The 16,180-nt window shown below is 42.9% G+C and overlaps 1 protein-coding gene across 4 annotated transcripts in view; it reads right to left on the reverse strand.

The window, feature by feature from the left end:
* The window catches only part of tll1 (tolloid-like 1), a 303,989-nt gene that overhangs the window by 149,773 nt on the left and 138,036 nt on the right, over positions 1–16,180 (reverse strand). For all 4 annotated transcript variants that reach the window (XM_080192042.1, XM_080192060.1, XM_080192049.1 and 1 more), the window contains 2 exons: positions 5,239–5,356; positions 527–705 (listed from right to left, as the gene is read on the reverse strand). In XM_080192042.1, the coding sequence (XP_080048168.1) occupies positions 527–705; positions 5,239–5,356 (297 nt within the window). The remainder of the gene's footprint in view (positions 1–526; positions 706–5,238; positions 5,357–16,180) is intronic.

A 16,180-nucleotide genomic window follows, 5' to 3' on the forward strand; every position in this document is an offset into this window, starting at 1 on the left:
TTTTACTGAGATATGCTAGAATCCCATCTCTGGGCGGGCAGACAATCTGCTCCAAAACTGCTGCCAAAATCCTCTTTGCTTAGCCTCTGGACCCCACCCAGATAGGGCATAAATTTAACCTTTCTCTCCTTGCAAAATGCACTAAACTTCTTTCCAATCTCTTTATGTCAGGTGATATTCAGATTTGAAACTGAACTGAAGAGCAAATCTATATCCTTTTCACTCTGTGCACAATGCCACCACATACGTCTATTTAATGACGCATTCACCGTGACAAACAGCAGACAGGGGTTTCCAACCTCGACACTGGCAGGTATATCACTGGTGGGGCAGGAAAATTTTGAGAGTCGCACTGATTCCAAATTTTCCTGTCCCACTTGCAATGATGCCCACTAGTGGCAGGAATGGAAAATCCTGGCCGGAGTTTCTGCCCGCCAACGGGAAATAATTGCAGCTGAAAATTGGTAAACTACAATTTTATGATCAAGAACTAAACAGAAAAATTCTTTGCATTATGGAATCTTACCCGGCTGGATATTTTCTCTAATGATTGTCACATGATCATCTCGGTCTGGTCTTGTGTGTTCATGCCAAAATCCAATCACATGGCCCAGTTCATGAACTACGATCCCAAACTTATCACAGTTTTTGCCAATGGAGATAGCCTGAGGACCGTTACCACGTCTACCCACATAAGAGCAACACCTGTCAAACATAAACACTATTAGTTTTTATCAATAGAACATGCTCACCCAGTTCAAAATATCAAGGAGTTAGTTTATTTAAAGAATTAAGCTTGCACTATATTTTGAGCATTAATCTTTTAAAAATTGGGTCATCTGCAGGGGAACCATAAAAATCCGTACATAAAAAAGCCAATGCATGACACCATAAAGCAGTTCACAATCATCCACAATGCTTAAATTGCTAATAATCAGTTGATAAACATACAGTAATTAATTCACAATCTTAAGTCCTTCAGTATGGTTCACCTGACCACTGACCGACATCACACAGCTACTGTCAAAACATTTGTTGAGTTTAGTTGGATAAAAGCTGTCCAATAATGGAACATGAATGCAAATTTGATTTTCTACTCCATTGGGGTCAAACTGTTGTACGTAGGTACCAAGCGGTGGCTACCAAACTGACTAGGAGGAAAGAAATTTTTAAAAATTGAGGGTTCAAATTCTACTCCAAAGACTGGAGTGCTAATTCAAGTTGAGAGTTCAAGACAGCACTGAGGAAGTGTTGTGCTGCTGGGAGTGCCATTTTTCTGACAACATGTAAATTTTGGGCCCTCCCAGATGAATGTTAAAGATCCCATGACACCTTTCAAAAAAGAGGATGGGAATGCTCTCTTGGTATCCCGGCTAATATTTATTTCCCAACTATCATTGCTTAAAAATATTATTTGGTCATTCTCTCATTGCCTTTTGTAGAATCTTCCTGTGTGTAAATTAAACATTGCCTTTTTTCCTACATGATAATAGAACCATAGAATCCTATAGTGCAGAAGGAAGCCATTTGGCCCACCAAGCCTACACCAACCATAATCCCACTCAAGCCCTATCCATTTACCGTAGCTAGTCCCCCTGACACTAAGGGGCAAATTTAGCATGGCTAGTCCACCTAACCCACACATCTTTGCATCTACTTCATTGGTTGTGAAGTACTTTGAGGCATGCCAAGATCATGAAAGATGTCATATCAACACCAGCCCTTCTTTTTTCTTCTTTTTATCTAACAAGTTTTTGATGATTTTTTTGTTGTGCACCTCCTCGCAGCTGGATTTCAGGGTGACATTGGCAAGAATCTGGGAACATCTCACTCATCTGCCCTAGTATGCACAGGACAAATAGGAGAGAAGTTTGCTGTGTGCTATTTTTATTGTATTGTACGGGTGAACTGGTTTGTGAGTGTGGACCATTAACCCATTTATTTTAAAATGTGTTTTCTAAAATACCATCTTGAGGAACTTGACACCATTACATTAATCACCATTAAGAACAGTAGCAGAAAATTTCAACCTCTAGGACAAGGTAAGAAGACAAATTAAGGAGGGAGGGGGACAGTTGTCAACAAACATCATATTTCTTTCATTCTTGTGATTCAAAATATCACTTCAACCTTTTTTTGAGATCAATACTCCTTAATCATTCAAAAATGTCCCTTGATTTACATATGATGCCCATTCTTCCACATACTTCTGTTTATGTATTTGTATGAATTAATAGATGTGCATCTCTTTGGGAGGTCTTAATGATTGAATTAACACTTCTGAGTTCTCAGTGGTTTAGCTGGTTAAATGCGTGAATAGGTGAATCATACAGACAAAGAATGTCATTTAAAAGAACAAAAAAAACGGAAAAACTCAGCAAGTCAGACAGTATCTGTGGAGAGAAACAGGTTTAGCATTTCAGGTCGATGACCTTTTGTCAGATGATGAAGCATTAACTGTGTTTCTCTCTCCACAGATGCTGCCTGACCTGTTGAGTTTCTCCAGCGTTTTTTGAGCTTATTTCAGATTTCCAATAGCCGAATTATTTTGCTTTTGTAGGAATGTCATTTGTTCAGTGTCAGGATTGTGCTAAATTAGCTTATTTTAACCAGCTGATTGGCTCAGCATCCCTCGTGAAAGCAGAGAAAATAAAAGCAGCCTGAATTTCCTCACCAATTTGGAATGAGGGCCTGATTAGGCTGAGTTGTGACTAGCTGCTGATACTCAAAAATACATTCTACTCTCGAGACTTAAGTGCATAAACTTGGCAGCTCTACCAAACTACCTCATGACTAGTAAAATTGCTTTGAAGAGAATCATAAACAATTCAGTATCAACAAAAACTTCTTCTCCAAATTCAGAATTATGTTTAGTTTCATTGGATAGGCCAATAATGTTCAGATGTTAACCAGCAGCCTGAAGGAACAAATCAGCAGCCAACCCATCAGTATTGGGTCAACTCTTTAAATAAAGTCATTCCTGAGTGAATTTAAATGAAGCAACCCAGATTTTGGGGCAGGTTAATATCAGAAAACATTCTGAGAACAAGTACTGCACCCTTATTAAAAAAGTTTTAATCACTGATTGACATGCTGCCAATGTATACCCAATGAGCAACCTGGTAAAATGGGACAGGCACTACACTTCAACCGTTGTGTGATTATGTGCTATCCACATATTGGATGGTTTTACACCCCAGAAAAGGGCACACATCAACAAACTTGATAGCTTATAGGAAAGGGCACAGCCCGGTGCAATTGTAAGTTACACAGTTCCTTGCTGTATTATTTGACCATTTTAAGTGCAACAACTGGCCTCATCACACATGGGTGAGAAGAAAAAAAAATGGCTCCTTCTACTCACAATGTAATGCTATGCTGCAGAATGATAACCTGTATTTGCACATTAGGCAAGGGTAGGTTCAGGTTCAGCAACAATGCACCAATTGCAAAATTGCCTGCCAGCATTTACTGCGTGGTCTGCAACATAAAGAATGGCAAGTTGATCAAGCTACAGGGCATTGCTAAACTTCCTGGAGCCAAAATCTAGTAAAAGTAGGTGTCTTCAGGACAACAGAAAAATGGTCAAAAAATGTCTAAGTTGATGCTCTTATTCAGGTAGCAGATCCTGAAATTTTAGCCTATGAATACATATTTGTCTAATATACCTTTCCATATGTTTTTAAACAAAGACTTTAATTCATTTGAAATAAAAATGCTATTGCTTCTGCTGAAATTACAAAGAGCACATTTTTATCAACATATTTATACATTACGTGTTCATAAGTACTAAGTTATAGTATCATTTCTAGGCTTCTGTGATCCACTTTCTAGCCATTTACCAGGCTTCAGAACAAGCCCATCTTCTTCTCCTGGCTTTGTGTAGTGGAAAGTCATGCAGATCATTGGATTTGGTGCTCAGGCCGCACTCCATGCCAAAGTGCTTCAACTTTGCAATTGGAGTTACACAATCATTAAGATAGGCCTCCATTCACCAGAAGCGCTAAGATGCTGCAGCTGTGGTTCAGCGATCTGTACCAACCGCACAAGTCCGCAGAGAATACTGGCAGGGAAACATCATTATTTCTCCGGGAAAATAATTCCTGGAATCTGATGTAGAAGTTGAAATACAAAGTTAACTATCATTTCGCAAACAGATGCTGCTGGAGTGAGTATACACCCAAGGTAGCTGTCCAAAAAAATACTTCCACTACAACCTGTCATGTGAAATTGACTCAGTACATCAGTTGTATAAGCAGGAGGTGGTGCCTCCAAATAATTAGTTTTCATTCCAAAATGAAGCAAGTCAGAAAGAGAGAGTGCAATTCTGTATTTTCTCCCTATGGAGCACAAAACTCAAGTGGCCACTTTTCACTTCAACATTTATAAGGCAAAGCTGAAATTTTCCAGCCGTTCATGCTGGCGGGATTCTCTGGTCCCGCCAGCAACACACCCCCACCCGTGGGTTTCCTATGCCAGCGTAGAATGATGTCAATGGGAATTCCTGTTGACCATGGTGATTCCAGAGCATCCCACCACTAGCAAATAATGTGCCACCTTCTGCGATGGGAAACACGTGGCCAAGAGCTTGGAGAATCTTGTCCAAAACTTTAAGATTTCTTTGTGTACAACGGAAATGATTTCTTATTTAGAATTGAATTACTCATTTTCCCAGATCCCTGTTAGAGACATAGTTGTGTATAATACTTAAAATGCCACATAGTTATATCTGACATGCATGGTACAGGAAAAGTTATCCCTATTAAGTGTGAAGCTTGCATCCATATGATGCCAGGCTGCCATAGTGCCCCATGATCCATGTAGTGCATGTAGCAATTTACATCCAAGCCGATTTGTAATAGTGATTAATTTTATTTCATGCTCTCGTTTGATCAACAGTGTCAGGCAATGATCAACAAATGGCAGACAATAAATCATAGCAGCATTTATGAATTTGTGTCTTGCCAAAAATATTTCCTTTTAGCTACACAGAATGAAATAAATGGCAGCAAAGGGATTATAGCTGAGAAAATCCCAAGAAGAATGGTCAATTGATGCTTGCTGAACAAATTTTAACCACTTGTACAAAGAAGCCTCTGTAGTCTTTGGCCTTCATTTAAGCAGCTTAAATAATGCTCTGGGTTACCATTACAGAACACAATTAATTTACACCTCAATGCAAGTTTGTCCAGCCTGTTAATAAATTCAAATTGCTGACAAAAAATAGCTTTTGCTTACCCACACGGCCTGTATGTGAAGACAATATAACTTTCTTCATCTGCTCGTTCGATGAAAGTAACGCATGTATGTTTCTCCCAGTGACGCATCGCCTGTTTGAACATTGCCCGCTGACTGCCTAGAGGAATCAGAACACTAATTGAGAAATTGTATCCTATCATCCAAGCAGATAATTGAATTTATTTTATCTTTATTGGAACTCACTTGTCTACAATGCATTCTATGCAAAATATAGGTGAATAGTAAGAACATCCTACAAATGTAATTATATACAGGGGATTTCTATTTTGCATTAACAAAAATCATTACAGGCAATCCTTGGACTTCAGACACAAATGGTTCCTGGAAACCAAGTCCTAATTTGTAATATTCCGTAAGAACAGTGGTGGGTGTGGTGTGTATGTATGTATAGCAGGCACGTGGGAGGGGTGGTGGACATATGGGAAGGATGGTGGGAAGCGGCAGCAGGTAGCTGGTGCTTGTAAATTGGGGATGAACCTATATATGGTGCTGGTAAAATAAATGCTCTTAATGATTTTGCAACAACGACATATATGCAAGCAGGCACGATGGCACAGTGGTTAGCATTGCTGCCTCAGAACGCCAGGGACCCAGGTGTGATTCCTGATTGGGTCACTATCTGTGTGGAGTTTACATTCTCCCTGTGTCTGCGTGGGTTTCCTCAGGGTGCTCCACTTTCTTCCCACAGTCCAAAGATGCACGGGTTTGGTTGATTGGCCATTCTAAATTGTCCCTTTTTGCCAGGGGGACTGGCTAGGATAAATGCATGAGGTTATGGGGATAGGGTCTGAGTGGGATTGTTGTTGGTGCAGATTCAATGGACCGAATGGCCTCCTTCTGCACTATGGGAACCCAGGCAAGGTATTATTTTATTGCTCATCAGGTGCTGTAGAAATGCAATGATAATGTAAATGGACAATTTTGTCGGGAGTGGCAGTCAGTGCTGGAGAACCAAATCGGGATGTGGTTCTGCAACCTAACTGGAACACTGGCCCATATCTAAACAGGATTGAAAATCCACAGTAGCTCTGGCACATTTCCAAAATAACCCAGGCAAAAGTGCACCAGAAGAGTCAAATATTTTGCTGAAAAGCAGGTGCACTGGTTTTTGATCTTACATCTGAAATTGTTTGCGTCACCCAAAGGTCAGTCACATATATAGGAACCTATGAATATGAGTCAGCCAGTCAGCTCAAGTCTCTTTCACCACTCAATGGGATCACGATTGATTTACCTTCAACACCATTTACCAGCTTCAGGTACCCTAGACAACCTTAACTAACAAAAATCTATCAATTTCAGTCTTGGCCATTTCAATTAATCTAGTATCTCCAGACTTTTTAGGGGTATGCATTCCAGTTTTCCACCAGCCTGTGAAAAAAATGCTTCCTAATTTCACTCCTAATGTGAATTCGGTAATTCCAAAGCTAAGGCTTATTCTTTTGTTGTTCTGGTTTATGAGGATTTTAATCCTAGGGTTGGAACCCAAACATTGAATTGACCTCTGACTGGTTCCTGGTCCCCACGCAGATGTGGAAGTGCAGATTCAGCGCAATTTTGTTTTGCAAACTGCTTAATTAGCCAGAAGTCACATTCACCAATTAATTACGGGTGGCACACCTAGGAAGGAGTGAGTCCTAGCCAGAAGAGATTCCAATTTAAAAGAGTGGCTAAAATTGCCAACTTTGCTGCTCAGCTAACAACTAGAAGAACAGCCTGAGCAGAGGGCAGCAGCCACTGAAGGCCCCCTGTGCTACTAATAGGCAATAGGCTCATCAATTTACCCAAAGGAAAAAGACAGATGATTAACATTTCAGATGTAGATCTAGTCAGTTCCATCAGTAGCAAAAGCTTCCATTTGTATAATACATTTGATGTAGAAAAACCCAAGTGTGAGGAAAAATAAACACCAAACCAAAGAGTGATGAGGATTGATTTAAAGTCAGCATTTCAGTCAGCTCGTCTTTTCTTGTTTCAGACATTGCCAGCTCATGACCAGATCTTTCTGTATTTTTTGGACAGGATGTAATCCAACCATCCCTTCAAAAAAAGGCTGGGCCCTGGTTCTTGCACCGCTATTAGGGGGAGTTGAACTGTCTGTTGCCCATGCCTAACCGGAGTTACAGTGGTCCCAACAATACATAAGGGTTCCCCAGTGTATGTGGCCAATCTATCCTTGTGTCCTGCAGGCTTAATAGCAAAGTGCCCTGAGTCACCTAAAGGTTTACTTCCCAATAATAGATGCAGCAGCCCCTGTGTTTCACACCACATCTGGAGTTTACTTAGAGTTTAATCTTGATTGGAGCCACATTGAGTGCAGTGATGCAACTGAGCTGCGTCAATTTCTCATTTGCAAAGCTCTGTCCTGATGTAGCTTCGTGCTTCGAACTGGGCAGTACACGTTCTGCCTGTTCCAGTAGCCTTGTGTAGGGTGGACTCTATGGATGGAATTTTCCAGGTGTGTTCACCCCAAGGACAGAAAATCCCACCCGTGGTCAACAGATCTTTGCCTGGTCTGTGTCCCGCCCACTACAATCCCCATGGCAGGTGGGACAAGAAAATGCCACCCTATGGTTACAATTGCAGCATGGACGTGCTTGCCCCTCACTGTATTGTGGAGAAACTTCCTGACCAGTTCTGGAATCTTGCAGCCTCCGACTCCAATCCCCTTTCTTGGCGGGAAACGTGAGACGTGAGTGTTACCTGCTGGGAGCCTGTTTCTGTGGTATGGGAATCGCCCAAAACTGAGGATGGTTCCATTTATGGACCCCTGAAGGTCTTGGGCCCCTTTTACTGCATTTTTGTGGGGAAGAGCCAATTCTATGGCTTTCTAGAGGTCAAGAGTTAGTTCAGTTAATATTCCTTTGGCTCGCAATATTATTAATTCCTCATACTAAATGATCCCTTAACATTTTTGGAAGTGCTAACCCATACTCGCAATGTTCCACCAATTTCCACAGTCTAATCAAGAATTCAGTGAATGGTTCTCCAGGGAGTCCATTTGCCATGTTAAGCCTGTAGTATAGCAATATAACAGCAGTTTAGAGTCGTAGTAGGCAGATACTACATCTACCAAATCATCAAAAGGTTTTGAATCTGGGGCTAGTGGATAGGTTAAAACATTTTATGATGCTGAACATCGGGGCCCCACAAGCAGTCAGGGGGACGACCTTTTGTTGGTCGTCCCCTTTTTTTCCCATTTGCCAGGAAAAAATATCTTAGTCAGTCCTCCACACCTGCATCATAAGTTTCCAGTTTCCCAAAGAGCAGCATTTTCAATATCACCCCATCACTGTTTTACCGGGTTAATTGAAAGGCAAGCTGTCTGAAATGTTTCTTGTACATTTGTCTCAGGCAGCTTGACTGGAAAGGTACATAGGTTATTACAGAATGAAAAGTAAAACCATTAGCATGATGTACACACACTAGTCCCTGCCTGGGACTACCGTTCAGCAGGCCCAGTCTGGGGCCTGCCTTATAAAAGGTTCAGGTAATGAATTCCAGCTGAGAAGGCTGCTGCCTGTTACCAGGGGAACTCATACTCAACGAGTCCCACAGGGATATCCATGAATGATTCCCCATGGAACACATGGGAGTTATCGTACAACCTTTACCACCTAGAAAATCAAGAACAAGGAATACCTACAAGTTCCCTTCCAAGTCAAACACCATCTAAATTAGAATTATAATCTCCATTCCTTCAAAATCCTGGAACTCCATCCCTCACAGCACTATGGGTATACCTACACCACATGGAGTAATTCAAGAAGGCAACTCACCACCATAGGGTGTCACAGTGGTGAATACTGCTGCCTCACAGCGCCAAGGACCTGGGTTCCATTCCAGCCATCTGTGTGGGATTTGCATGTTCTCCCTGTGTGTGTGTGTTCCTCTTGATTCTCTGGTTTTCTCCCAAACTCCAAAGATGTGCAGGTTTGGTTGATTGACCATGGTAAATTGCCCCTTGTACCAGGGATTAGCAGGGTAAATACATGGGGTCACGGGGATACATCAAGCCTGGTTGAGATTGTTGTTGGTGCAGGCTCAATGGACTGAATGGCTTCATTCTGCACCATAGTGGTTCTATCTTCTCAAAAGCAATTAGGGATGAGCAATAAATGGTAAGTCAGTGATGCCCACAGTCTGTGAATCAGTGCACTAAATGAGCTGACAACAAGTTTTTTAAAGGCCTTAGGTAGCCATTTAAGAAGTTTAGACAGGCTCCCTCCCTCATCAACACATTCTGTATATATCTGAACATACTGGTCTCATGTTTGGAAATTGGCACATTGAACTAAACTGGAGGGGCAGGATTAAACAACTGCCCACCTCTGAAAATGTCATCTCCAATAGTCCAAAATCGATAATTGTGCCTATCGCATGAAAATGTAGGAGGGATAGGGATAGAGGCATGGACAGGGTGGCCCAATGATTGGAGGTCCAGACCCTCAGAAACTGGGTGGACTGGGTGGGTCATCAACAGCCTAATGCCATGTGAAGTCAGGTGCATGTAGACACAAATTCCATCTTGCGAGTCCAGGTTACAAACATGAAGTAAAGGTCAGAATTTTAAAAATGCAGCCTCTTCAAAAAAAAAATGAAGGCATATTGACAATCAGCAGGTAACTCAACTGAAGGACTATCATGCCCAAATTCAATTTCCTCATACATATCCTTACATATGGATTTGCTTCAGGAACCAGTAGCTAGGATGGGGAATGGGAGTCCTGGTTGATTTCCTCTTCCCTGTTCCAACTGTACTGAAGCCAACAGTGGCCATGACTGAGGTCAGACAGCTCAACACAAACTGAGTATTGAGCATGAATCTCTTCCAAATATGCAGTTCAGTTATTCACTCAGTAAACTTTCAAACTATCATGGGAAAAGCTATGCTAATTCACTGACAATGCCTAAGAATAGGACTTGTGTTATGTGCTCAATGAATTTTTGAAGGATGAAGATTCTGAAATGTTAACATGCGCCAAGTGGAATATACAAAATGGCAAACGTCCCATTTAGACTGGCCTTCTGACCACTGCAATCAGCAAAGAGGCCCTCTGCTAGGCAGCCAGATTGCCTGTCACTTTCAGGAATTGGACATTTTTCCACTGCAAATCAGGATACTATTATATATATTCACAATTCTGATGGACAATCAATCTGCTCATGCTCTGTTCAGATTTATTGAGTTGTATGACAGAAGAGGCACCAGAAAGGTACACGTAAAATTATTTTCCAGAGCATGAGCAGCAACTCCTCAGTAATATCTAAGAATAGAGACAGCAAGTCTGCTGCCGGTTGCCTGTCTGACACCTGCAGCAGCTGGTGGCATGGTGATGAGATGTGGCCCTGCATGTGAGCCAAACCTTCCACTGGCAAAATTAGGCTGTTCAACCAATGAAACCTAACTATTTAATTGTTCCAACTTTCTCCCACAGTCTCAAAAAAAAGAAATATTTCAGACCTGAACATGATGCAGTGGTCATACGAATGTTTCACTCTATTTTTTAATTGATAAAAGTAGCTTTACAAAATGGTAACTAAGTAGATTTGCCACTGCATAAAGTCATTTCTTCCTCTACAGAGAAACTTTGAGGCCCTTAGTGCTTACAGGCAGTCCTCAACTTTACGACATTTGAGTTATGAGAAACGGTTCTAACGACATTTATAAATTGACACCCAATTTTCGACTTTATAGCGTCAATTTTGACTTTATGACATCACTTCAGCAAACAAGTTCAAACATTCATACATGAATTCATACAGCTCAGTGATTATCACTGCTAGCTGCGCAGATACTTGGATTTGGGCCAGTGTCTGTGGGAGTTTGCGCATTCTCCCTGTGGTTGCGTGGGTTTCCTCCAGGTGCTCCAGTTTCCTCCCACACCCCAAAGATGTGCTCTTAGGCTGATTGGTGTACCAAACTGACCCTACACTATTCTCCCCTGAATCTGGCTACAATAGGGGTACCACTCGCATACACATGGGGCAAGGTAGGTGTAGGAAAATGCTTTAAAATGGCGGCGCGGGCTCGTTGGGCCGAAGGGCCTGTTTCCCGTGCCAGGCTGTTCTTTGTTCTTTGTTATGAGCACCGATGTTCTGCATGGCCCATCTTTTATATTATATATTGGGTTACTGATCCCAAACAAACCCAGGGAAATGGGAAAAAAAAGAACACCCTCCAAACATTTGGCCCGCAAGACCCTGCAGTCACTGGGCCACTACCCATGGAAGTAAAATCCTGAAACCACAAACCAGTTTTTGTTAAATACTTTTGGTACCACATGCCAAAACAGTTTGTTGTGCTGTGTGAGCCGGGTTTGCCCGATTTTGAATGGCCCCAAAAGCTAGTTGGCTTCCAGTAGACATTGGAATTCATTGGGGCCCAATGTCTAAAACTCAGAGGAAATTAGGTCGCAATTTGTCAATAAAAATATGGCCTTACTCCACTGATTACAGTTGGGTTCTAGGGCTTGTGGTATGATGCCTTTTCCTCCAGAACTGTGTCCCCCAACTTAGGTCAGGGATGGCATCGTTGCATCCCAAGAAAATTCTGAAACCCCATGCCCAAGTACTAGCCCGCAGCATATCACCCTATAAAAATGGGTTAAAATGTGTGAAATTATTGACCGAAGTATTGAGTCCTGAGACCAAGTTGGAAAGGAGAACTGGATAATTAGTAAACAGGGTATCAGGCCTTGGTCCACAAGACAATTCCTCACTTACAGTACAACATTGTTTCAATGGAAAATCAGTTCCCACTTACAATGTTTCAATTTAAGATGAAGTTTTCAGGATATGTGTTTACTGAACTGAAACAGTAAACAAGACAGTGAGAAGCCATCATCGGAGTTAGTAAGTCGTTTCCATCGTAGTCCACTAACATCCATGCCATCATTCAGCCAATCTCCAAGAAATCTAAATAATGACCATGTATTACTATCTGAAGTTACAATGTAGCATTTATGATTTCTAGAAGTACACACTGTTGAAAGCACATTGATCCTTCCTTTGCAAAACAATTCAAACTCAAGGATGTAATAAAAAAAGATAATGACTGCCATCCTGCTTTTTCCATTGGTAAAATTTAATATCTCAGGTTACAGAAGAGATAATAGTCCCATTCTATTTAGCACTGACATTAAAAATAATGTGAACATTTTGTACCTGACTGGCTGGAAAATGTAATCTAACACTAGCTATAGAGAGCAGTAACAGAAACACTTATGTACAAGCTGCATGTTTGGTTCTGTGCTAGCCTATTCATCATGTTAGTGAGAATTTTCTGGCGATGAACAAGCAGGATGTATGCCAAATAAATAACGGAGTGTGAAATGAAAGGGATGGGCTTCCCTCTGGGTTTCCATCCACCTCTTCCTCACAGTGATTTGATGCTGGGGTGGACAAAGCCTCGAATGGAAAGTCCACCCTTGCCCTACTGGAGGTCCTTAAGTGGTCAATAATTGGCTACATAAGGGCTATTTCCTTATAGGGTCATACAGTAAAGAGGCCCTTCAGCCCATCAAGTCTACACCAACAAAACTATACTAAATCTACACATCCAATTTTCCAGCACTTGGCTGAGAGTCTTGAATGTTATGACATTTCAAGTGCTCACCCACATATTTCTTAATGGTTGTGAGTATCCTTTCTTCTACTACCATCCCAGGCAGTGCATTCCAGACTTGCACCACGCTCTGGGTGAAAAAATGTTTCCTCAAATTCCCTCTAAAACCCGTGCCTTAAAATTATGCACCCTTGTTATCGATCCTTTAACTAAGGGGAACGGCTGCTTCCTATTGACCCTAACCATACTCCTCAATCTTATATACCTCAATCAGGATCCCCTCAGTCTTCTCTGCTCCAAAATAAACAACCTGAGTCTATCCAGCCCTTTCTCATAGCTCAAATGTTCCATTCCGGGCAACATTCACGTGAATCTTCTCTGCACCTTCTCCAGTGCAATCATATCCTTTTTTAGTGCAACGAACAAAACTGTTCACAGTATTCATGGCCTAACCAAAGTTTTGTACAGCTCCAACATAACTTCTGTGCTCTTATAATTTATGTAAGAAGTGTCACAACACCAGGTTAAAGTCCAACAGGTTTATTTGTAGCAAACAACACTAGCTTTCGAAACTTATAATTATAATCTATGCCATGACTGATCAAGACAAGTGCCCTGTATGCCATCTTAACTACCCTATTAAACTGTCCCTCCACCTTTTGGGATTTATTGCAAAGCACGATAAGATGTCTCAGTTCTTCTGAACTTCCTCGTGTCCTGCCATTCATGTGCTATTCCCGTCTTGTTACTCCTTCCAAAGCGCATCACCTCACACTTTTCAGGGTTAAATTCCTTCTGCCACTGATCTGCCCATTTGACCAACCCATCTATATCTTCCTATAACCTAAGACCCTCTTCCTCACTATTTACCATCCTGCCAATCTTCGTGTCATCAGCAAACTAACTTACACCCCACTGTCGCACTATCTGTAACCCCCATGACTTGCCTGGGCTTGCAAAATGTCACTAACTGTCCTGTCTGGAGACAATACACATCTCTTTAACCTGTGCTTAACCCTCTCTCCACTCACATTGTCTGTACCTTTAAGACTTGATTACCTGTAAAGACTCGCATTCCAACCATTACTTTGTAAATTGAGAGTATGTCTTTATATGCCCTGTTTGTGAGTAGAACTCCCGGTCACTTGATGAAGGGGCAGTGCTCTGAAGGCTAGTGGCTTTTGCTACCAAATAAACCTGTTGGACTTTAACTTAGTGTTGTGAGACTTCTTACTGTGTTTACCCCAGTCCAAAGACGGCATCTTCACATCACAACTCTCCTGTGGCCAGAAAGGACTTAAAACTTTGGGTCAGGACCTCTGTAATTGCCTCCCTTGCCTACCACAGCAGCCTGGGATACAATTCATCCAGACCTAGGGATGTGCCCACTTTTAAGCCCACCAAACTTCCAATATCTCCTCAGTCCCTTTGTCAAACTGTTCAAGAACCTCAGTCCATCTCCCCAAATTCTGTCCTTATTCTCCTTCTCTCAAGTGAAGAGAGATATCAAGTATTTGTTTCACACCCCACAATTGTTCTCTGACTCCATGAACAGATTGCTCCCTTGGTCCCTAATGGGCCTACTCTTTCCCTGGTTATCCTCTTCCCCTTAATATACTTGCAGAAACCTCATCGCCCCATTAAGTTCTAGAAGATCCAGGGATCTCCTGACCTCCCTCCATGTGCACTCCGCAACCCCCCCCCACCAAGATTTTTATCACTCCTTTGTGCCCCAATGGCTTTCCCTACCCTCGCTGTCTGGGATCCTATGATCTTGTCTGGGTCTCTTGTGTCTGGACTTAGGCACCAGGGTCTGCCTTGACAACCAGCCCTGTCCACTGCAGCACTGTTGCTGCTAGAACTGGAGAGCTGCCACTCTTAAAGTGGGAATTTATCCAGAGTGAATGGCTGAAGTCCTGTCTGCAATCACTTAATACTCATCTGATGGCTCCAAGACATCCTGAGTTGGAGGGGATGTATCTCCCACCAACTCTTCAGATGGTGAGAAATGAAACCCTTCCATCTGAAACATTCAGAGCATTGTGGTAAATCTCCTGGCTGCTTGAATATCCCAGTTGTTCTAAAGATCATGGGCAGCAAATTATTCTCAGTTTATTTATTACGAATTCTGCACCAGTTGTATAATAGGTCACATAACAATGGATAAATGCATATCCAAGATTTATGTATGTGCATTTGGTGCAAACATGGGGCCTGATTTTACCAAAAATTCACGCCCGTTTTCAGGCGTGAAATCGCGGTAAATTCAGGCGTCAGGCCTGTAACGTAATCTGCACCCAATTCCGAGCAGATCGCGCCTTTACTGACACCCGATTTGGGTGCAAATCCGGTCCGCACCCCAATCGGGCGGCCCGATGATTTAAATGCATTAGCATGCATTTAAATCGATTTAATGAACCGCGTGCCCAACTCAACCGCCAAATCCCACTTTACCGTCTTTGGATCTGTTCCGGATCCGCACTGTTATCAATCTGCAGAATAAAAATCTGAAAGCGATTCCTAATCTGCAGGGGAACTTCCGAAGCCCATCCTCCTCGAACATCCTTCGCAGACCCCCTGCTAACCACCCTGGCAGAACTGCCCCCCGTGATCTGAACCCCTGGGAGGCAGAACCCCCCCCGGCAGAGCTCCCCTAGGTTGGACCCACCCCCGGGAGGCAGCCCCCCACCCCGCGCCTCCCCCAGGCGGGAGGCAGGCCCCCCCTTCAGCAGAGCACACCCCCAACCTACCTCGATTGCTGCTCTTCCTCCACCATCCTTCTGACCTGCACTCGTTGGCGATGCTGGCGTTGGACTGGGGTAAACACAACAATAAGTCTCACAACCCCAGGTTAAAGTCCAACCTGGTGTTGTGAGACTTCATACTGCACTCATTGGAGAGCCTGCAGTACCTTCCTGGCCTTCCGCTGGCGTCTGCTGGAGGAGGGAGGGTGGGCTCAGATGGATTTTTGGTTGGGCGGGGGGATGTGGAGGATGGGGGAAGGATGGACTTAGGAGAATCTCCATCAAACCCCCCTCCCCAACCAGAGGGGGGTTGGGGGGATGGAGCACAGCTCATCCTTTCCCTGCTTAGGGGTCAGGTGGAATAAGAGTTCTTGCCCCAGCCCACCAAGCTTTGCTGTTTACCCTAATCAGACTCTGTGTTCGGTTGACCTCCCCGCTTCACAAACTGATCAACATCGCCCATCCAACATCTGTCTCCCCCCACCCCAATTGCCAGGATGTCCAACTGCATCAATTCTGTCCAACCCCTGTGACAGCTGACACTCTCACCCCTCCATAAGCTCAAAGATGACTGGCTCCCCAGCCTCCACAACACCAGCCCCTTAAACAC

Source organism: Carcharhinus amblyrhynchos, chromosome 1 (genome assembly GCF_965287045.1).
Source record: "Carcharhinus amblyrhynchos chromosome 1, sCarAmb.v2.hapA, whole genome shotgun sequence".
In the NCBI taxonomy this organism is placed as follows: Eukaryota; Metazoa; Chordata; class Chondrichthyes; order Carcharhiniformes; family Carcharhinidae; genus Carcharhinus; species Carcharhinus amblyrhynchos.